Here is a 22,151-nt window from a genome sequence, read left to right as displayed (position 1 = left end):
CTGCTGTGCATTTATATGTCAGTTTGACGGCCTGTGCTGAATTATTCTGTTGTCTTGTTTGTTTCCTCTCAGCCACAACACAAAGACCACATCATGGCTGGATCCTCGGTGTAGAGACAAAGCCTCCAGGCCTCTGGAAGAGTGTGATGATGATGGTAAGCTTTTGCACATCATTTACAAATCCAAAGTGTACATTACACTTGTGTGTAGTGGTTTAAAAAGAGCAAGTGGTATGCTATTGTTAATTTCTCGTAGTGTCTTTACTACTTAGTAAGATTTGTTGATTTTTATGGCCTACATTTGTCACATTGTAAATGTTACTGCCATTGAAAACAAATACCGCAAAAGATGTTTGATAAATTCCAAATGACAAATTGCAAAATTGCACCATCAAGTGGTGAAACTGAAAGCAACAAAGTGCACTTTATATTGCTGAGCTTGTTTTTAGATGTTTTTTCCTGTGATTATCAGTTTCTAAGGGCTTTTTGTTTCTATTTGCTTTTTCTCTGGACTGTCACTTCATTCCTTTATTTGCTCTTGATTCTTCCATCCCCAACCCACCTCTTTTCTGCTGTCCATCCCCCTTTTTCTATTCTTCACTTTGTATTCTTTGTTTCATCCTGCTTTCAACTTGGAGAAGAAGGGATACATACAGAGGACCTGGAAAGTGATCTAGGTAAGGTTTTTGAATTTTGTGTCCCAAACTGAGGTTTGGTTGAGGATCTTTTGCTGGATTAAGATAACAGTTTCAAAAAGCTCTTTATAATTCATCATCTATTAAATTAAACGTTTGAAATCCAAACTTTTAAATCCTGTCAGTACACTGCAAGTGGGGAGGTTTTTTGATTTAGTTTTAAGAAAAGAGATCTGCAATGAAATTTTGACCATGGGTGGTGCGCGAGAGCAATGTTGTGATATTTGTATTTTGTGCTCTACCATCTCATGTTCTGCATGCTGCACGCATGAGATGCAGTAGATGCTTGTGTCAGCTGCAGAAAGCAGTGGCAGATATTGGCAACTGGCAGTAATGTGCTGTAATAGTTACATGACTGAGAAACAAGAATGAGTGAAGGTTTCTTAAAAAGTAATTTGGAGGTTTCAACATGTTTGTTAAAGCCTACAAAATAGATGTATTTCCACAACAGGAACTTCCCCAGAGGAAAATGACAAAGGAACTCACTTCACTAATTTCAGTTGTGGAAAGATAGTTTTACCCTCCCAAAGTCCCTGCTCCTTGTTTTTCCACCAAAAGTTCCAGGACTTTTTATCTCCTAACTAAAGTCCTGGAACTTTCCCAGCAGTAAAAGATTCTCTGGCACTTTTTCATATATGTTTCCATATCAATGTCAAAGTCTCGAGAAGATTAGGCTGATGAGTCACAAAGGCTGCGTATGAAAATGGACATATCATGCTGGTCTGAAAAGTGCAGCCAATATGGAAGTGCCTTCGGGTGCACTGAGAGCCACAAGGGTCTGGCTCCAAAAAATATCTGGCTCCAATAGACTCTCACTCAAGAAGCTTCTAGTTTAGAAGCTTAAGTTTAAGTCAATTCATTTTTTCCACAAGCCATTATGATGTCATGGGCTAAATTCACTCCTGATCAGTTCTGATGGGCTTCCTTAAATAATTCATTAATTAATTAGATATTAGGCCTCAAAGAGGGGTATGTTTTGGTTAGTGTCTGTTTTGATTGACCTTGCAGTCAGGTTTCCAGTTGAGGTGGAAGGGCATAGTGTCCCTAGGTTGTCAATCAGATCCATCCCTCGCTTCTGCCCAGCTCGTCCAACCATGGTGAATTCTGGCTCCAAACAACAAATATGGTGGAGGGCAAAATTCCAGACTCGAAAGCTTCAAATCAGTAGCTCACAAACCAATGGGTGACGTCAGGGTGGATTGCCACTTAATTAGTCTGCTGATGTATTTAAAGAGTTTGACCGTCTCAAATTCCCTCTGATTGCAGTTCTCAGCAAAAACGGACCACAAAGCCTGGCTCCTGCACTCTGCTATTAGATCATTAAATCTCTTCGGTCACTTCATCCTGATTATCGTTAGCCACAAACAGTTTTTAAAAATGCTAGGTCTCCAACAATGATGCGGAAAATGATACCAATAAGCCGGAGACCATTAACACTGCAAGCTGTGAGAACTGAAGGTTCCTGTACCTTCTTATGTTAAGTTGAGCAACACTAAATATAAACAGAACTGTATCTGAACATCCTTAAAAATACGGTATAGTAATACATTTTGATGTTTTTTTTCTCACGATTTCTTCCTCAGTTTATGTAATTGTAAAATAATACTATGATGTAATCCTGACCATCAAAATATATGAATCTGTCCATGTCAAAAATAATGTTTATTATTTTGGCCGTTGGTTTTATTACATTTCTCACTCTGCTCGCCAAATGTCTTCCCTCTAACCGTGGAGTGTGTAATGGAGCCTCTTGGCATAAATCCATCATTTACTGTGATATGCAGTGTATGTGGTTTAGCTACACATTGCTAACCATAGCTCTGCTTTTCTTTCTAACACCCAAATCTTAAGGTTGTGTTTTTATGGGTCATTTAGTTTGCTTTTCTAGTAGCAAATAATACTCTACTCCTTCACAGTTTATAGTGTCAACAAAGGGTGTTATTTTTTTCTTGCAGGGGCATATATGTTCTTAGGGTTGCTTCACAGACTGGCAAACTGCTAAACTCCTGATTCTCATCCCATTTGCAAGTCACACAAACAACCCTGTTATGGAACGAGAGTAAAGTCTCAAACAAGACTTTGAAGACTTTGAAATGTCTGGCTGTGAGCCTTTATTATTGCTGGCTACGACGATGCAGACAGTCTGTGATTATTGATTGTGAAATCTAGTCTCTTATGAAAGTGTTTACTGGACATGGGAGGAGCCCACAGGAACACAAGGAGGTAATGTCTTGGTCTGAAATCAAATACAGTGAGGGGGGAACATCCTAATGGGAATGTGTCAGTTTAATGGGCCTCATCTGTCTGTCTATTCTCATAAAGTGTGGTTAGGTGTGTGTGTGTGTGTGTGTGTGTGTGTGTGTGTGTGTGTGTGTGTGTGTGTGTGTGTGTGTGTGTGTGTGTGTGTGTGTGTGTGTGTGTGTGTGTGTGTGTGTGTGTGTGCATTGTGTATGGGTCTGCACACAGATGCAACGTTGAGCTGAGAATACTACGGTAAAATTGATCAAAATACCTACAGTATGCAGACAAAGCTGTTAGCTCTTCAGGGTTTCTTGTTGTTGTTGTTGTTTTTTAATCAGACCGCACCTGTTTGTTGAGCTGCATTGATGGTAAATATGCGTTACTGGCACAGGTAGATTCTCTATACCTGAACTAGACAAATCAGCCTCCAAACATCATATTTTATCATAATAAAAACTGACATTTTCGAGAATTTAAAATGGTTTTAAAATCTTCACAAGCGGAAACCAAAACTATAATTTCTGAAATACAATAAAAGAGGGAAAAGGGTCCATTAAAGCCAGTTCTGCCGCCATTGAATTTTTTTAATTTGATTTTGCAGCCGGTGGTGTTTTTCCTGGTATTTTATTGCATTTTGGCATTTTATGGGAAAATCCAAAACAGCATCTGTAGTTGCTGTTATAAAGAGCATGTTCTGACAAACCACGCTGGAAACAGTCAGAGTACTCTAACTGTGAAGTACTTGTACCTGTGGATGAACAGTAAAAATAAGCAAAATAATGACTAATAATAACTCGTGTAGCTCTGCTAATGATTGAAGTGAAAGTGTGATCTGGTGTTTCATGCTGCATCTGTATTTCAGAGCTACCTCCAGGATGGGAGAGGATAGATGACCCAGTGTACGGGGTGTACTATGTAGAGTAAGTTAATCACCTTGTTCACACATCAACTCGAACAGACAAACAACATATTAAAGACCCTCTTACAAATCTTTTCTCCTCTGTAGTGAATCTGAACCTTCATATTGATAAGAGCATGTCTGATCAACTTTTTTTTATACCATTACTGTCATTCCTTCTTCTTTTTTTTTCTAATCAGTCATTACCTCAATTATCTTGTTTCCCTATGTCTGTCATAGTCATATAAACAGGAAGACACAATATGAGAACCCGGTGGTGGAGGCGCGGCGTCGAAAAATCCTGGAGCAGCAGCAACAGCCGCAGCCTCCAGAAGGTGAGCGGTATATTCGAGGTTCGTTTCCTGCCCTGGCACGGCATCATTTCTTTCTTTCTTCATGTCTGTCAGTGTCACGTCCTTCTAGTTTGTCTCGTGCTTTTCCGGAGTTATTGGCCAGACTACTTTTCTCTCAGGTGTTACTGGACTTCATCTTTCTTGTCAAGACATCATGAAACAAGCAGTTAATCACTAAAGTCAAAATTTTAGTCTCTTTCAAAGTTTTACTTTAGTAGAGCTGGCCTAAGCCCCGGTATCTGTCGTCTTTGGTGTTCAGGTTTTAATTTATGTGATTTATAATCATAAATGCTACATACCATCTTGTATTTGATCATTCAATTTGCATTACCATGGAATGGCGAGGAAGAGATTTTTAGTTTAGTCCTGAGGTTTTCAAACTCTGAGTTGATGGGGGGTGGGGGGGGGGGGCAGGTGCAGAGAGTGAGAGAGGTGAGGCGAAGACACTCAGGAAGGTGAAATATAGAGGCGCATGATGGTGGACTATAAACAACATGAATTGTAATTCTAACTACTGTATTTTGGGTAGGGATTTTCCATACTATATTTTTCACAATAATATCAGCATCATTTTTAATTTGATGGAAATAAAATCCTATTGTGATAATGGCAATATTCAGGATTGTTGGCGTAATGACATCGCACCATTACCGAGCAAAACAGTATGTCTTATATTTTTTTAGTTTTTACTAAATATCTGAAGGCGAAGTGTTAAGCTTATAAAAACAACAAAACATCCCTTGGTACAATTGTATGTCCTTGAAGTTGATAAATACTTTGCAGTATTTTTTTTTATCATCAAGAATATATAAAGAATATTGTTATTGCAGAAACACCATGAAATATTGTAGCTCACTGACATAACCCGCTTATCAACTTGTCAAGAGTTGGAGCTGTTGATTGCTGAAATTTGTGTAAAAAAAAATCATAGTGTACTCGTTTTCAGTGTCATAATCAGTCAAATCTAAACAGACAAACATGATACTCGTGTTTTTAGATTATGTGCAGTTTATACTTTCTAAAGGATGTCATCATGACAGATGTCATATCGGATACACCCATAAATTCGCTTCATAACGCACTGACATTGAACTACAAGGCAGACACGTCCTATAACTCCAGAATGTGTCACAGTAGTTCAGTGAACACAGACTGTGCATTCACGAGTACATTGCAAACAGGAACTGCAAATTCAGCACACTTTTATATGGTGCCAAAATGTAAACAAACATAGGTTCAAAAATGGTGCTGCCCAGAGCTAACTCACTGACTGCATGGCAGCATTTTACTTCCGCTTTGCAAAGCCCAAACCCCACTAGATATGAAAACTGTAATCTAAACTTTGCATGATATAAGGTCAAAGAAAAGTAAGGCACAACATCAATTAACACTAACTTTTTTTCCTTGTTTTTTAAAGTTAGAAACACTTTTTGTCCAGTCAATGTTTCTTTTATTCCTAAAACACAGACACTCTTTACTCATATACAGATGATTGTGCCATGTGGGAAACCTCTCCTAATGTAGGTGCAAATAACATTATTTTTGCTACATTATATATGCTAAAATCAGATATAGTTGTTTTTTTTACATAAGAGCTTCAAGAAAAATATCATATCCAACTAACAACGATAGTAGAAGCTGATAAATGAAGAGCTGATGAGAATCGAGGCGTTAAAAGGAATCAGATAAAAAGTGTTAATAGTATTTGCTTCAAGCTCTGTGTTTGTACCTGTGCTGCCGTTAAATGTTTATATGTGTGCATTTGTGTGGCATGTAAATACACTTTCGTTCTGAGTGTGTGTGGATTAAAAGGTGAATGACTGTGTCTGTGCAGAGTGGATAGAGGAGCACTCCTCAGCAGCAGCTCCACTAGCAAACTACGCTCCAAACCACCTGGAAACCTACAGGGACCCACAAGTCCCACCAACTCTACCTCCCGGCCCCGCAGGAGTCAAACGTAAGTCTTTATGTTTATAGACCCTGGATATAATTCATTACTACTGCTTGATTTATCAACTAAGTGCTCTAGAGAGGGGCTGAAAAACACATCACGCAGTTCAAATGAAACCAGGAAAGTAATAGAAGCAATTTAAAAAATGATTTTGTCAACATCTGTCTGGAAACTCCAACTGTGCATTGACAGGTTGTCGCTCTATTTCCTGGACAGAAAATGTTCAGTGATTTGTTTTCTGACGCAACATTTGAATATAACACCATTGAATTTGGAAATTATTCTATGTGGAAGTGACAAATAAATGCATGCCGAGCAAGACACCATCCAAGCTGTCCATGAATCAGCAACAACAACACAACAAAAACCCCGGAACAATCAATCAACTGTTTCATTGCCTGTCACAGCAGGTGTTAATGGTGCTGAGACCATTTGAATCAGCTGTTGTTCTGTTCTAACCTTCCTCTTCCTCTCTGAACATGCAAATTTGTCCAGATATAACAATATCGTCTCAAAAAGCTGATTACCACCATACATACACAAAATATTAATTAAGTGAAATTTAAAATATGAGAAAGCACACAAGGATAAGAGTTGTTTCTTTGGTACACTGCAGGAGGGAAACCTTTCTTCACAAGAAACCCAGCAGAGCTGAAAGGAACCTTCATCAACACAAAGCTGAAGAAAAGTCGTCGCGGCTTCGGCTTCACTGTTGTTGGCGGTGATGAGCCAGATGAGTTTCTACAGATCAAAAGTCTGGTGCTGGATGGGCCTGCGGCCGTGGATGGCAAGATGGAGACAGGTGCAGTACAAAACCACCATCTACAGGGGGCACTGTTTTCATTTAACAACACAGTGCATCCATCCCTTTTCTCTGAAACTTCACCATTACTGTGGACTAGTAACAGATGTTACAAGCTGTGTAATATGAAATGACCTGTTTTAATTGTGTAAATGACAGCCTTACTAACAGTATGATCCTCCTTTGTGCAGGCGATGTGATAGTCAGTGTGAATGACACCATTGTGCTGGGCTACACCCACGCTCAGGTGGTGAAGATCTTCCAGTCGATCCCCATCGGCTCCATGGTGGACCTGGCTTTATGCCGTGGCTACCCGCTGCCTTTTGACCCCGATGACCCCAACACCAGCCTGGTGACATCAGTGGCGATCTTGGACAAGGAGCCGATCATCGTCAACGGACAAGAGACGTTTGACTCGCCTTCCAACCAGGCCGGACCCATAAACGGCATGCGGGAGCCACGGCCGCACAGCCCCTCAGCCGAGGTGGCCTCTAACGGCTCACATGGCTACTCCAGCGATGTGGTCAACCTGGCTTCATCCATAGCCACCCAGCCCGAACTCATCACCATCCACATGGAGAAGGGAGACAAAGGTTTCGGCTTCACTATTGCTGACAGCCTAACAGGTGGAGGGCAGAGGGTCAAGCAAATAGTGGACTATCCACGGTGCCGTGGGCTCAAAGAGGGGGACATTCTGATGGAGGTCAACAAGAGAAACGTCCAAAACATGAGTCACAACCAGGTGGTGGATCTGCTGAGCAAATGTCCCAGAGGCAGTGAGGTCACGATGCTGGTGCAAAGAGGTATGTATCACATCTTGATGTCAGATATCTTCCAGCAGGGGTAGATTTAGCTGCAGGAACAGCAGTTTTGACATGAAAGGCTGTGAGATCAAACACACAAAAGAATGTACTGTTTTCTGCTGAACAGACAACAGCTTGAACAGTTGGCATGGAAAAAGTGCCATAATGAAAAGGCAGGAGAGGAAAGTGAGGAAGAGAGTAGGCGGCAGGTTGAAAACGCTCGGACTGGATGGGATGAAATGAGGAGAGGTAAGGAGACGATGGGATGAGTTCGTATGGCTGTGGATGAGCAGATGAGTGTGGGAAGGAGTGGGAGGATGGGTAAAGAGTTGAGATGGATGAATGAGAGGGAAGGAGAAGAGGAGCACATTAGGTCAAGGACTCATATATCAGACTTTGTCAGTCTTCACGTTTACATTTTTATGTTGCCTATATAATATGTCGGGTACTGTGAAGGATGAAAGTATAAATTGCCTTTTTTGTGTATTTAATTTCCAAATTACAATGAATAAGTGAGAAGAGCTTAAGATCTGTTTTCATTGAAACAGAAAAGGACCGACGGTCATTGTTTGTCGATTTCTGCTTATGTAGTCACATCATTAATCTGGATTTTTATTTTACTTTTTCACCGGCTGCTGACTAACGCTCATGTTCCAACACGCTACACTTTTCACCTGGAATGACCCAGAAATAAATGTTTATCTCATTGAAATGTCAACAAAACAAATTGTATGCCAGGGTGTAAAGTATCCACGCAGACACTGAATGACATTCGAGGTCCCTCATTTGTGTCCGGTCCTTATTGTTGTTAAATTGCCATTCATGTTAGCTGACCCAGATCTGTATTAGTGGCAGGTTGGGATATGCACCCCACATCAATTATGTCCTCTAATGAGTTGACCTTGTGCACCGCTGCTGGAATAACACTGCTGTATTGTGTTAAATGTCAGCATCATTATGGACCTGTGGATGTGAGAGAGAATAATATGGATACAGGGCGATATTCCTGCCACTGGAGCAGAGAGGGACAGGTACAAAGAGAGGGAATATAGGAGAGGATAAGTGGGAAGGTGGCTACAGACAGTCACTGAGGCCGGCAGGGTGACTGACAGAAACGTAGATCATCTCTGTTAGCTTTGACACAGGCCTGTGATTACTGTGGGTTCAGGTGAGAAGGGACTAACTACACGCCCACAGGCAACCAGGCACTTTGTTTCTAGATAATTAAGTTCCTCTCTGTATTGTTTGTGTGGGTACTGTTTGAAATTTGAACCAGTCAAGTACAAAATAATTAGATTTTTCCTGATACCATTTTAAACAGTGTAATGTACATCATGTAAATGTTTTTCACAAAACGTATTTTATTCTACAAATTTAGTCAGGTGTCTCAAATGTCATCTTAATGTAATATTTATAAGATTTCTGTTCTAATAAAATACATTCTAACTTTTGCTAAATTAGGTTAAAATCTGAAATGTCCCTTCAAAGAAGTAAACAGGAGTCTGAATAAGCATTTGATACCAGCTTTCAGAGACAGGTGACACGCAATATTGATATTTAATATGCAGCGCTTATTGTAGACGTGCAGCATCTACAAAGGGTGCAGATGAAACTGGGTAATTAATTCTTTAAGGCTTTTTATGCAATTCAGGGCGTTCTGAGATAAAGCAGATAATTTTTAGATAAATGTGGGGAAATCTTTGAGCCTCTATGACTAAATGTTGGTCATACATTTTACTGTCCACCAATGGCCGATTCGGAAATTCGATGACCAAAGACTTGCAGCAAAACTTAAACAGTGTCTAAAATGTAGGACCAAACTCTCAATGTGACTGACTTCTTCAAACTCAAAACATCATAAATACAACATGAAATGATGCTGATTACACTGACCGACAGAACATTTATTCAAATAATCCGCGATGCCTCAAACTGATATGGCAAAGTCTGACACTGTGATCGAGATTTTAATCAGCCCCAACTGCCACAATGTGACATGCAATTAACACACAACATCGTTGTCGCTGTATAGCGTAAAGACACCTTTAATCGATCAACTAACAAGGAATTATTATTATTATTATGATGTCATTTATCAGGCAAAAATGCAAAGGTTTAGGACTGTTACACAAAATGTCACCCCAGGTTCTGGAAAATTGTATATTACAACAATTTCAATGTTTTATTGTCAACAATGGTAGATAAATCTAAAATATGCATGACAGATTAATCCGTTCTGAAAAAAAAATCATTCAATATTACCGGTTTCTGAGACTGGGATTTGCGCTTGGTTTTTCAGCTGAGAATGATGCTGTGACCTTTCAAGTGATCACTGGCAGCTAGAGCATCATTGTTCACAAACTTCAGTTGTGGGAGCTAAAACGAGAACGATAAGAGCAAGCGTAGAGGATGAGAAATATAAGAGCCAGGGATCATGTTTTGAGAAAGTGGAGGTAGAGGATTAGCAGAGAGAGTGTGAGATTTTGCTGAACAGCACTGGAAGTTCAGAGAGGGGAGCGTATATGAGGGGATTGGTTTTTTGAGATGTTCAGTGGAAGGCAGGGTGTGTGTGTGTGTGTGTGTGGGGTGGGGGTGGGGGGGGGCAAGGTGGATATCAGCTAGAGGAGGAGAAGCCTTAATCTGTTCATCTGTGACTCATCAATCTGCGCCGTCTGACTCAAGAGTCAGCACAGTCCGTTTTTAAAAGAGACCACAAAGCACAAGGTCAGAACATCAGTGTTTTTTTTCACCAGGACCGTTTTCTTTCTAAAACACGACAGTTATTTTTTATGTTTTTTTTTCTGAATATGCTTTTTTAAAATTTATTAAAAAAAATATTCTGTGGTAGATGTATTAATACATCCTATATAATATATAGGGTGACAAAATGTTTTTAAAAAAATGGAATCTACCTCAGTTGAAATGTTTTTTCCCAAGATTCAGATTGAGTTGTCTGCATTATCAGATGTGCACAACAAAAGGTGAAACATCTTTTGTGATACTACACAAGTTCATTCCTTATCGCTGAGGCAGCGTCGCTCTGAACTGAAAACTGTCAGAATAGTTTGCTGGTGGCTAATCTCACAGATAAACGGTGAGCTCAGAAACTTCACAAATACAAAGAACCAATGTGTTTTGCCACAGAGCATTCGCAGATGGCTGTTGTGCGTTTTGTACTTACCTTAATTCTTGCCTTAATGCACTGTGGTCATTGAGGATCTGGAGGATGAGGAATGGCAGCATGTAATCTTTGCTATAGAAATAGATATGAGGTAGAGCTGGTTGTACTCTGGAGTGACCTTTTTTAAAGAAAAAAAATTAAGTTTGTCATCCAGTCAAATGGGTATTTTCAAACCTTTCAAATTTTTTTGTTTTTACCATGAATGCCTGTTTAGATCTAATAACTCTGTGCACGTCTTAACCTTCATCCAGTTAATGTGCAGTGAACCATAAGGTTTAAAGCCAGTGTGATGTTCAGAATGCACTTTATGATTTATTTATTTTGCTTGTGTTAAAAATACCTTCTACAATATCTATCATTACCTAATTTTAGATTTCTAGACTGAGAAATGTTATTTCCCATTAAAATTTTAAAGATAACAACATCTAGTGTTTTCACATGCAGGATCCTCCCCTGTAAAGGAGGCCAGGCCAGCTATGACTGCTCCATCTTGTCTTCCCGTCGTTGTTGCCATGACAATCGTGCACCGTGCTCCTGTCCCCTGAGAGACAGAGAGAAAGAAGAGAGAAAATGAAAAGACAAAAAGAAGGGAAATAAAACGTAGGGGAAATGAAGACAACACATTGAAATATGATAATAACAGAAGTAGAGGAAGAACGAGACAATATCGTTTAGAGTAGATGAAGAGCGAAGACTATCGGATAAAGAGACAATCTTATAAGTAGAGCAAGGACAAATGTTTACAGGTTCGGCTCAACAAGAGAGCATTACTCACGTTGTATGCCCTCTGACAATGTATATAGAAAACCCGGAGGAAGGACCATTCGCTCACTGTGTGGGCTCTGCACAGACTCACCAAGGCTACAGCTTCAGCAGTATATTCAAGTAGTGGGCCATTCACAAAGCTGCAGATTCAGTTTAAAAAGCTCAAGCTTTGTCACTCCTGTTACTACAGGATGAAAAAATTACCCCATCCACACCCACACAGAACATACACATATTTTATAACCCCATAACAATGCCAAACTGCTCATTTAACTTACATTTTATTGGACTTCAGTGAGATTTATAAAAATCGAGTCTCTTCTTTTTTAATAGCATTGAGAGATATGACAGATGGCAAAACAATCCAGACAAATCAAGACAGAAGTAGGCCCCCTCCTTCATCAACAGTACTTACATAAAAACTATTCAAGCTCTTGAGCGGATACGCGAATTGCTGCTTTATAATATGAACATGTACTCCTATAGGCTTCCTGTGTATAGCTCACTGTGTACTGTAAAAGGAGAGGAAGCAGCCTCCTCCACGCTGATGCTTAAAGACAGTTTAGGTCAGCAAACCACTAACAGTGCTCGCTTTCACTTTCAATCTATTTACCTCCATTCTCATTTGAATGATGATGGAGGCTTTCTTCGTCATGCTGGGCGAAGGTTGCCTCGGTAATAATAAAATCAAGCCTTTTAAGTCAGTCATGCGTTCTCAGTAAACAGTTTAGACTCTTTGAAACGGAGCCGTGTTTATTTGCGGGGTATTGAGCAGAGATTTACTGTCATTCAGCAGCTTCGGCAGAGTAAAAGAATATCAGGATTGCAGCAGCAGTGCATAATGTAAATGCTGTGTGCATTTGTGTGTACAGTATAAGGCTGTGTTTCTGCACACTCATCAGTATTTCTGCCTTTGCATAAATAAATGCGCACCTTCTTGCATACCTGCCGTGCTGATATTACATATGTATAGCATGCATGCATTTATGGATGCTTCTTCGGAGTTGCATGTGTGCAGGAACATGCAGTTCCCATATTTCTTTCACTGAGCTTCAGCTGCTCATAAATGTTACATTCAACCAGATTCAATCAACTCTGAATTACAAGTATACATCAGCATCACAGTGTGAGAGTAAGTTAAGCAGATTTAAAGGCTGCATCATGCATGAAGATGTATTTGCATTGTGCAGCATGTAAATCAGCTGTTCTAGGTGACACAAGCTACAGTGGATGAATTCAGAGTTAAGGTCAATAGAAGCCAGTTCCTTAAATCTTTATTCCCCTTTAACACTATAATTTGCTAACCGTATGGCCGTAGTTAGATTCAATTTCTATTCGCCTAATGCTGATTAGGTGGACCTCGCTGATAATTTACAGATTTTGTGAGGTTGTTTTAAAGTTAAGGGTTTCTATTGACCTTCCACGCTGTGCAATTTGGAGCTCGAGGGTCAAATAACCTGCTCTTGTAATGAGAAACAGTTATTGTTGACATCTGACCTCGTGATCTATAGCCCTCCTGTGTCAGACACACCCACAAATGCATGCACAATCACTCGGACTCACCAAAAAAATAACATTCATTACCACGTGAGCAGCCGAGATGTTCCACTTGCTCCAGTAGCTGGCACTCCATAATCTGAGAGGGGAAGAGAGAGAGAGAGAGAGAGAGAGAGAGAAAATAGGGATAAATTATGAATCGTGTACAGAGAGGGGCTTTGCAGCAACAGAGAGTTTTAACATTTAATGATTTTTTTTTTTTTTGCCAGTGCAGCAGAAAGAGCCTAAGATGGATGCTTGCATGCTGTTGCGTGTGTTAATGTCACTGGAACATTCCATTAATCCCTCCATGAACACGCTAGGTATTAGATGGTAAAAACTATTTTTTTTGCTGGTTTCTGCAGCATAAATGAAGAGGAAGAAGGCTGTAAGGGATCAAAGGTCTCTACAGTTAATATAAATGAGTTGAACTGCTGCTGCTGCTCACTACTCATATTTGACAAAGCATTGCTGCCATTGTATACAGAACTACTTGATTGCCTTGGCAACAGCAACTCCAAGTCCCAATCCTGCCTCATGTCATCCATGCATTCATTTGTCTATTTTTGTCTCAGCATACTTGTGCTGTAGTAAGTGGCAGGGAAAAAAAAGGGGCTTTAGGAAGAGTTTTCTTGGGGAGTGCGTGCACACACGTGTGTGTGTGTGTGTGTGTGTGTGTGTGTGTGTGTGTGCGTGCGTGCGTGTGTGTGTGTGTGTGTGCATGGGGGGGGGGAAATAATCAGGTGGAGTCTTTTGGTATTAATATGTTTGAGGCAGAGGAACCTACCAAATACAATGATTTAGATGGATGTTAGAAAAAAAGCGGTGAAGAGGGAATCTATATTATGTTCTACATTGAGTGTGCTGTGAATCATCTCCCCTGACAACTGGCTTCAAGTATTAATATTTTATTAGCACAAATGAGCTTGATCTTGGTGACTCTTTTCAGTGTGTTAAGTGGTATAGTGGAGGGAGAGAGAGAGAGAGAGAGAGAGAGGCACAGTGAGGCATGATGCGCTGAAGAAGACAAGGGGGAGGGAACGAGAGACAAAAAAAAAGGGCAGCGAGAAGATCTTCTTTTTCAATGTAAGCCTTAACCAAAGCAGTGGAGTTGAGAGGAGAGGAAACAGCTCTGTAGTTACTCAGAAGATGTGCAGAAAGTCAGGCTCTCTTTTGATATGATGCTCCAACTACTGAGCTTCCTCTCTGTGGGTAATAGTTGAGATTCTGCTGGGCAGCTCGTGTGGAAGACAGCTGGCGAGCCGACTGGAGGTGGGGTGAGGGTGGAGGGCAATCTATGGCTGCTTGTGGGTACCTGTAGCTCGTACCGGCAGTCCGGGGCTGCTGCAGCATCGGTCAGCCTGTCTAATGCAGATAGATCAGCAGCTCCTCTCCTAATAGCACGGGTGAGAGCGCTGAGTGGAGTTGGATACAGCACAGGGGGAGGAGATCGCTTAGATTAGCGAGCAGCCTAGCGCAGTGTGTTGCTCAGAGAGAGAGAAAGCAACAGAGAGGGGGAGGAAGAGGAGAGAGCGCTGGGCCAGTTGCGCTCTGCTCTGCATCAGGAACCGAGGGTTCATCCACTTGTCCTGGGGAGTTTTCTGATCTGAGGGGACAAGGGAAGAGCACCGCAGGTCATTAATGCTCTCTCTTTCTCTCTGCCGATGTTTTGCAGGAGTGGTGCCAGCCAAGAGGAGTCCAAAGCTGGTGGTGAGTACTGTGATCTTCAGCTCTGTTGTGTGTGTGTGTGTGTGTGTGTGTGTGTGTGTGTGTGTGTGTGTGTGTGTGTGTGTGTGTGTGTGTGTGTGTGTGTGTGTGTGTGTGTGTGTGCGCGCGCGTGTAATTCCTTGTGCTTTCTACTGAGTGACATGTGTGCTATTTAAAGAACAAAAGGCACACATATGATATCAGACTCTACTGTTCTGCATCCAGAGCTTCAGAAATCTTCCCATTTTTTTCCCTCCTGCCATCATCCCTCTTCACTTCTTTCTTAGCGTGTCACTTTGATTCTTGCTACATGCTTCTATCTGTCAGTTTTTCTTTGCTTTTCTTGCCTTTGTGTTGTCTTTTCTTCTTTGTTTTATATCCTCTGGCTTTCTCTCTTCATCCCTCCACTCCTGCCATGCTGCCAGCCTGTGACTGATTAAGAATAGGCCAGGCAGAGCAGTGTAACAGTGACCAGCTGTTGGGGAGGGCAGACAGCCACAGCTGAGGGGAGATGGGAGAAAGAGGCATGAAGTAAGGATAGGAAAAAGGGATGAGGATGAGGGAGGGGAGGACCAGCGTGGAAATGGTTTGTCCCACAGCAGTGAATCACTATGATGGCCCACAGACACAGAGGGAGCACTGAGGCTAACAGATAGGGAGAAGGGGGCAATGATGCCAGAGTGAGCTGGAAGCAAGAAAGTGGGGGAGGTTGGGGGTGCTGAGGGAACGATAGCAACAGATTGCAATGTGATTCGTAGTTGTGATTGATAAGAGAGAAAAGAGGGGAGAAAGCACCAGAAATAAGAGTTCTGTGAGCAGCGCGAGTGTCTCTGAGGGGACAGTGTAGTTATTCAGGAGTTTAAAGAGCAAACACCTCCTCATTTTTATTACTCATCGCAACCTGATAAAAAAAAATCAATACAGGCTCAGAAGAGATGCAGGTGCAGCTTTAAATTACTGTCACCCGACTTCACCACTGGAAAGCCACCGAGTTACAGCAGAAAAATGTTTCCTTCGGACAGGCTCATCCAAGGTCAGTGACAGGTTCAATTCCCACCACTTGAGAGGAGGAGAACTTTGTCCCGTGTCTCTTGATTGACATTAAAAGCCCTCCCCTCAGCTGTCTGGATATTAGGATTAGGATTAGTTTGAAATGGTATCCGTCAGAACTGTGGGTGTTACCTATTCAGGTCACATGGCGTGGCGGATGGAGGAAGGGTGGGTGTTGTAAGGGGGTCGAGTGGGACCAATGGTGGCCCTGCCTGACTGTCACTCTGGATTAGCTTTCCAGAGGAAAAGCCAGTTTTCCCCCCTCTGTGTTGTGTCAGTGAAATGTCACGCTGCATGCGATTTTGTGTCAGGCCAGAACAACTATTTTGCCTCCAGTTCAGAGTCTAAATAGATGCTCACAGTAAACTCTCGTATGCAAGAGAGACTGCGCTGTCTCAACTCATTAGGCAAGTCTCCAGTGATCAAATGAGAATTCAATTTTACATGGCTGTTGTCCTCATTAAAAAGCATTACTGGAATTTGATCCTTCATCTCATACAGTGTGATGACTTGAGACGGAGCTATGGCTTCATCATGCACTGCTTTATTATTCATATCAGATAAAAAAATTATTACGGTGTCAAATTTGCCCCTTTTCACTGTCAGTAATTACATTTTCCCAGTAAGACCCGTTTTTTATTGAGCTGTAAAGTCTTTTGTGATGTGCATCTGCAAATAATAATGTGGTAATATGTACATTTTGTGGTTGCAGAATAAGAATAAAAAGATTATAGAAGACGATAAGGGGGATATCTGCACATTTAAAGGCCATAAAATATCTTTGCACTCTATATATTGTCCAAGCAAGTGTTCATAACCAAAACAGTCCTGCATTAAAATAACAAAAAGGGTTTTGTTGGTGGGGATATGTTGCTTGAAGCACAGGTGCCAAGTTAAATATGACTCAGTAAATCCAGTTGGAGTGACAGATGTGAGAATTTGAAGGCATATCAAATGTCAAAACACTGTAGTGGAGTTTGTACTGCGCTGTCACGGGATTTGGAGTAAACCAAAAAGTTATTATGGAAAGTTATTTTAGCTGTTACAAAGGAATCTACCATCAACTTTTGCAAGCAGAGCCTAAATTGGTCTGAATGAAACCTGATACAAAAGATTAAATAATTTCATTGTAAAAACATTATTTATTATTAAAACAGTCAGATATTTTAAACAATTTACTTTCCTTCTCTGCAGTGGAGATTTTACAATTTGCTGTTTTGGTTGAGTCCAACCTTGATTCATTTTCCATGCAGAGGACATTCTGCAATAATAAAAGAATCGTGGGATTCATAAAAGGCGTTATGTTTGTTCATCAAAATTCCTTCATGTTTCAAACCATCTTTGTCTGGCAACCATGGAAACCAGGTTGTTTCTGCTACGTTTTTATTGAAAGATGCTCTACTGCAATATCTAAAAAGAATGCCCTTGGATGCTTTTTCCTTCTCTTTGTCCTTCATCAACACTTTCCTCACTGATATCTTTTGTCCTCTGCCTCGCTGACTCACTTATCACTCTTAAATGTTTTCCTCCTCTCTCGGCCCTCAATCTACATCTTCTGTTTATATGTTTATATCCGCCTCCATCCTTTTTACACACATAACACCTTTCTCGCTCTCTTTCTGTCCACCTAGCACCAGTTAGAGAGAAAAGACAGTCAGAACAGCTCCCAGCACAGTGTGTGCAGCCACCGCAGCACCCACACCGATTCCCCCAGCCACCCACCCTCGGCCATGCCCAGCGAGGCGGTGGCTCCCACCCCTGCTGCCCCCACCCAGCCTCTGCCAGGCCTGCCCCCTCAGGACCCTGCAGATGGCACCCTCACCCTTCAGAAGAAGCCAGACCCGTTTAAGATCTGGGCCCAGTCCAGGAGCATGTACGAGAGTCGACGTGAGTTGAATTTATTTTACTTCTATTTTAGGGTGCTTTGCTGACTTTAGAGTTTCAACAGTCAGCAAAGTTTGTCCTCTAGCAATATTACAGTTTTTTTTTGTACCTTCTGTAAAGGTGAATATGGTTTCAAATCATCTGTCAGGAGACGTGATGGCTTATATTCCAGATAAAAACTGAAAATCTATGACTCTGAAGATGACAGAATTTTGTTAAATCGCTGTCAGTTCAGTGGTATATAAAAAGGTTTACAGCATGATTTTGGAATTAGAAATGGAGCTCAATCCAAAATTTATGTTTAACAGCAAAGTGCTGGGTGAAACTTTTAAACTATAACATCCACTGGTTGAATTGTCAGACCCTTTTGATGTTGTGATGAGACGCCCTGGAAATTGCTTTGCTTAAAGTGCATTAGCAATCGTATTTCTGCATTTGTGAATTAAGTAAGAGTTTGATGTTCAGTGTTCAGTTTGGTCACCACAGAGCACATCTTTGTGGCAGTGAAAGCCTTTTTTTTGTGTGTGTTTGCTAAACAACTGTGTGTTTACAAAGTCACAACTGATCTTGTGACAAAAGGTGCCTCCAAGATAGAAGTGTCCTTGAAAACACACAAGTGTGAGCCGATGAGCTCTGTTGCAGACTCTGTTATTTCCACCCTCCCTGCTGACAAGAACTTGAAAGTACATGTGTGCACACTTGACTGCACATCATCCATTGGAAAGAAAAAGCACTTTTCACCTTTCCTTAAAGATAGAAAAGTGACTATTATTGGCATTGTTAGCAGTCAAACGGCTTGTATCATGCTATATTTAGTCAAGTGAAATCAAGAGCATCCAAAATCCAAATCTGGAACACCAGGAAGAAATAATACTCTCTGCAAGACTCCTCAGTATCATTTGCAGTCATGGCCCATTCTTGCATTATTCATGGGGAAACACTGTAAGGGTGTCAAACCACTTATCTGTTTCTAATAGAGGAGCCTGTGAGGAGGAGAGAGTCTCAGAGATCCTTCAAAATACAGGGTTCATGTGCCTGTTCTGGTTGAATTACATCTTTCAAAGCCCCTCTACTTGGACCAGTGGTGATATTTAAGAGGCACACGGGTTTGTATAGGTTCTGTGTTGCAAAAGATTGCATTGTGATCATAGAGGGGTGATGTCTACAGCAGGTCTGTTGTGTTGGGTACTTGTCACACATTTTGTGACTGTTCCCAGCCAGATGTGCGCACACGCTGTGCATCACAGCGTTGGTTAATAATCGTGGCTGCCTGTGGAATCTAGGACTGCTGCTGATTAAATATTAACTGGGCCTAGAGAGGGATGCTTTAAGTTGCAGCTGATTGGTATATCTGTTTGATAACCCCTGAAGGAGCTGCAGACCCTTTTTGATTCAGCGGGGGAGGAGAGGAGACACAATGAAACAAGAAAGCAAGAGGGAGACAAAGAATGACAAAGAGGCCCAGATTCTCTGTCTGTAGTTTCATATATATTCATGTGCACGCTGCCACATGCGAGTGCACACTGCTTGAATTTGTGAGAAGGCGCATTCATGCATCCACCCAGAGGACTAGAAGAGCCCTGTTTCGGTGGCAGTACAGTGTGTCTGAAAGGTGAGCTTTTGGTGAATGTTGCTTCGTGTCACCTGTCGCTCGATGCAGCAGACATCAGTAACTCTTACTGCTGGTTTACGCTGAGCTTTGATCACGACTCTAAAGATGCAGGTCAGCGGAGGGTTAATTACAAGTCTAGCAGCAGCTGCTTAACTCACACACCAAGCAAGTTATCGGAAGAAACCGGAGAGCTGGCGCTAATGGGTCCACTACTGGCCTTGCGTGGCAGCCGTGTCGACAGCAGGCGGTGCAAGAAGTGGCCTGTGCCTCCTGTGCGTACTGGCCCTGTGGGTTGAACAGACTGACACCAAATAGCCTGTGTCCTCCTCCACAGTCTGCTTTGTCCATGGCTAGAGATGCAAATGTGTGTGTGTGTGTGTGTGTGTGTGTGTGTGTGTGTGTGTGTGTGTGTGTGTGTGTGTGTGTGTGTGTGTGTGTGTGTGTGTGTGTGTGTGTGTGTGTGTGTGTGTGTGTGTGTGTGTGTTTGATGGAATGCAGAGGAGATACAGTACACAGGGAAGGGATGCTACAAATTGATGCATGCGAGTAAGACTCAGTGGTAAATGAGGGCTAATAATAGGCATCTGCATTGAGTACATTTTAGATCTCAGGTCTGGGAGCATGACGAGGACACAGCATGAGACTTTGCAGCCTGGTTTGTGGTCTGCATGTGATAACAAGGAGCCAATGAAGCCGGGCTGAGGTGAGGGAAGGAGCAGCTGCTGATCCGGCCTAATCTCATTCTGACACTACTAGAAAGAAAGAAAACACCGTATTGATCAGTGGTTACGCAACTGGATGTGGATTTGTGATAATTAGGCGAAACAGGCGATAGAACTTGTTGATCAGAGCAACAAGAAACTTCATAGTTTCTAATGAAACTAGCGGAGCTTGAATATCTTAAATGGGTTTGGTGGTCGATCTCCATGAAGTCCTCTTACTGTTTTCCTTGTGTATTTCAGTGCCAGATTCCCAGGAACAGGACATTTTCCTTTGGCGGAAGGATACAGGTTTTGGCTTTCGCATCTTGGGAGGAAATGAGCCTGGGGAGCCTGTAAGTATCCTTTCACCTCTGAATCTCATCAACAGTACATTGTAATAGTTAAAGAATTGAAAGATTAAAGTGTACACACACTCATACACAGCAACTATACAATCTCTGAATGCTCTGTCTCATGAGAGGCTCTTTGCTTCGTTAGTTGATTCGGCCTTTTCTTTTCCTTTTGCCTTTCTGTTTAGTCTGGCTTTAAACTGGAGAAGCACAAAGTCCTAACACATCATCCTCTCTCTCTCTCTAACTGGAGCTGTTGCTCTCTGGAGGATCATACAGACAGCTTGTTAAGAGAAGCAAAGGCCTTATCCACCAATCCCTCTGGTTGTGCGCCATATATTTGCCTTAAAGGAGGGAGCAAAAGGAGGAGTGGAAGGCAGATATTGAAGAAGAGAGGGAAATAAAATGGCAGCAGGCATCAGGTCTACCCCACAGGAGTTAGTACTTTTTGTTTGTGCCAAAGATGCTGCATGGTATTTGTGCGCCTGCTTCTGTCAGAGCTGTGTGTGCACTCCCACACAATGCCTAAAGCACACGAGCTTCTCCGCGGCCCCAGTGGGCTGTGTTGGCCTTCTTGGTTTTCTCCTATGTCAGCCGCAGATACCTTGAAGTGATGCAACAGTAGACTCCGAGAGACTGCTGTGTTTAAGAGATTGAATTAAAATCAGGAGAAAATAAGTCACACTGAGTCACTGCGCTCTCTATTGTGTGATGGTTTTATTTACTCCCGTTTAATGACTCTTAATTAGCCTAGTATCATAATTACACACCTACTGTAGTCATGTCTTTCTTTATATAGACAAAAATACGTTACAACAAATTGCATTACTTCGTGCTTTGTGCGTGCTTGCCGTTTGCAGATCTACATAGGTCACATAGTGAAGTATGGGGCAGCAGATGAGGATGGGCGCCTGCGGTCGGGTGATGAGCTCATCTGCGTGGACGGCACTGCAGTAGTGGGCAAGTCTCACCAGCTGGTGGTGCAGCTGATGCAGCAGGCCGCCAAACAGGGCCACGTCAACCTCACTGTCAGACGCAAGAGCACCGGATACGGAGGTGATGGGAGTTTTACATAAAGCGTGCTTGTTCGTCTGTGTGTCACGCACGGTCGCGTGCATGTTATGTAACCGGAATCGCACTCCGCATGGGCTGACCTGTGAAGACGTTCATAGTCTAACCCGTCTATTCTCATCCTCCTCTTCTCCAGTGTCAAAAGGAGAAGGTGATGTTCCCCCGTCGCCGGCCTCCTCCCACCACAGCAGCACCCAGGCGCCCAGTCTGACGGAGGGCAAGCGGACTCCGCAAGGAAGCCAGAACTCGCTCAACACCGTCAGCTCCGGCAGCGGATCTACCAGCGGCATAGGCAGTGGCGGCGGAGGTGGCAGTGGAAGTGCGGTGGTGCCTGCCTCCCTGCAGCCGTACGACGTGGAGATCCAGCGAGGAGAGAACGAGGGATTCGGTTTCGTCATTGTATCGTCTGTTTCCAGGCCTGACGCCGGCACCACCTTCGGTAAGTGAGGCAGGCTGAGCTGGGGCCAGCTGAGATTGACATGGACTTCAATTCAGTTTGACACGAGAATTTATTTTGTTTACTACGAGCTGACTGTCTGATGTCAGAGGATA

The 22,151-nt window shown here is 42.2% G+C and overlaps 1 protein-coding gene across 1 annotated transcript in view; it reads left to right on the top strand.

Annotated features, from left to right (window-relative positions):
* LOC138636199 (membrane-associated guanylate kinase, WW and PDZ domain-containing protein 1-like) overlaps positions 1-22,151 on the top strand; it is a 38,487-nt gene that overhangs the window by 4,145 nt on the left and 12,191 nt on the right. The window contains exons 5-16 of the mRNA XM_069724091.1: positions 73-155; positions 638-676; positions 3,798-3,855; positions 4,074-4,186; positions 6,021-6,143; positions 6,754-6,939; positions 7,131-7,742; positions 14,900-14,934; positions 17,613-17,868; positions 20,440-20,531; positions 21,389-21,584; positions 21,736-22,038. Of these exons, the coding sequence (XP_069580192.1) occupies positions 73-155; positions 638-676; positions 3,798-3,855; positions 4,074-4,186; positions 6,021-6,143; positions 6,754-6,939; positions 7,131-7,742; positions 14,900-14,934; positions 17,613-17,868; positions 20,440-20,531; positions 21,389-21,584; positions 21,736-22,038 (2,096 nt within the window). The remainder of the gene's footprint in view (positions 1-72; positions 156-637; positions 677-3,797; positions 3,856-4,073; positions 4,187-6,020; positions 6,144-6,753; positions 6,940-7,130; positions 7,743-14,899; positions 14,935-17,612; positions 17,869-20,439; positions 20,532-21,388; positions 21,585-21,735; positions 22,039-22,151) is intronic.

The sequence above is a fragment of the Brachyistius frenatus genome, unplaced genomic scaffold (genome assembly GCF_029030835.1).
Source record: "Brachyistius frenatus isolate BFR_SWC_R1_liver_20210118 unplaced genomic scaffold, ASM2903083v1 Contig_6, whole genome shotgun sequence".
NCBI classification, from domain to species: domain Eukaryota; kingdom Metazoa; phylum Chordata; class Actinopteri; family Embiotocidae; genus Brachyistius; species Brachyistius frenatus.
The sequence above is the reverse complement of the archived record's forward strand: the minus strand, read 5'-3'. Positions and strand labels throughout refer to the sequence as shown.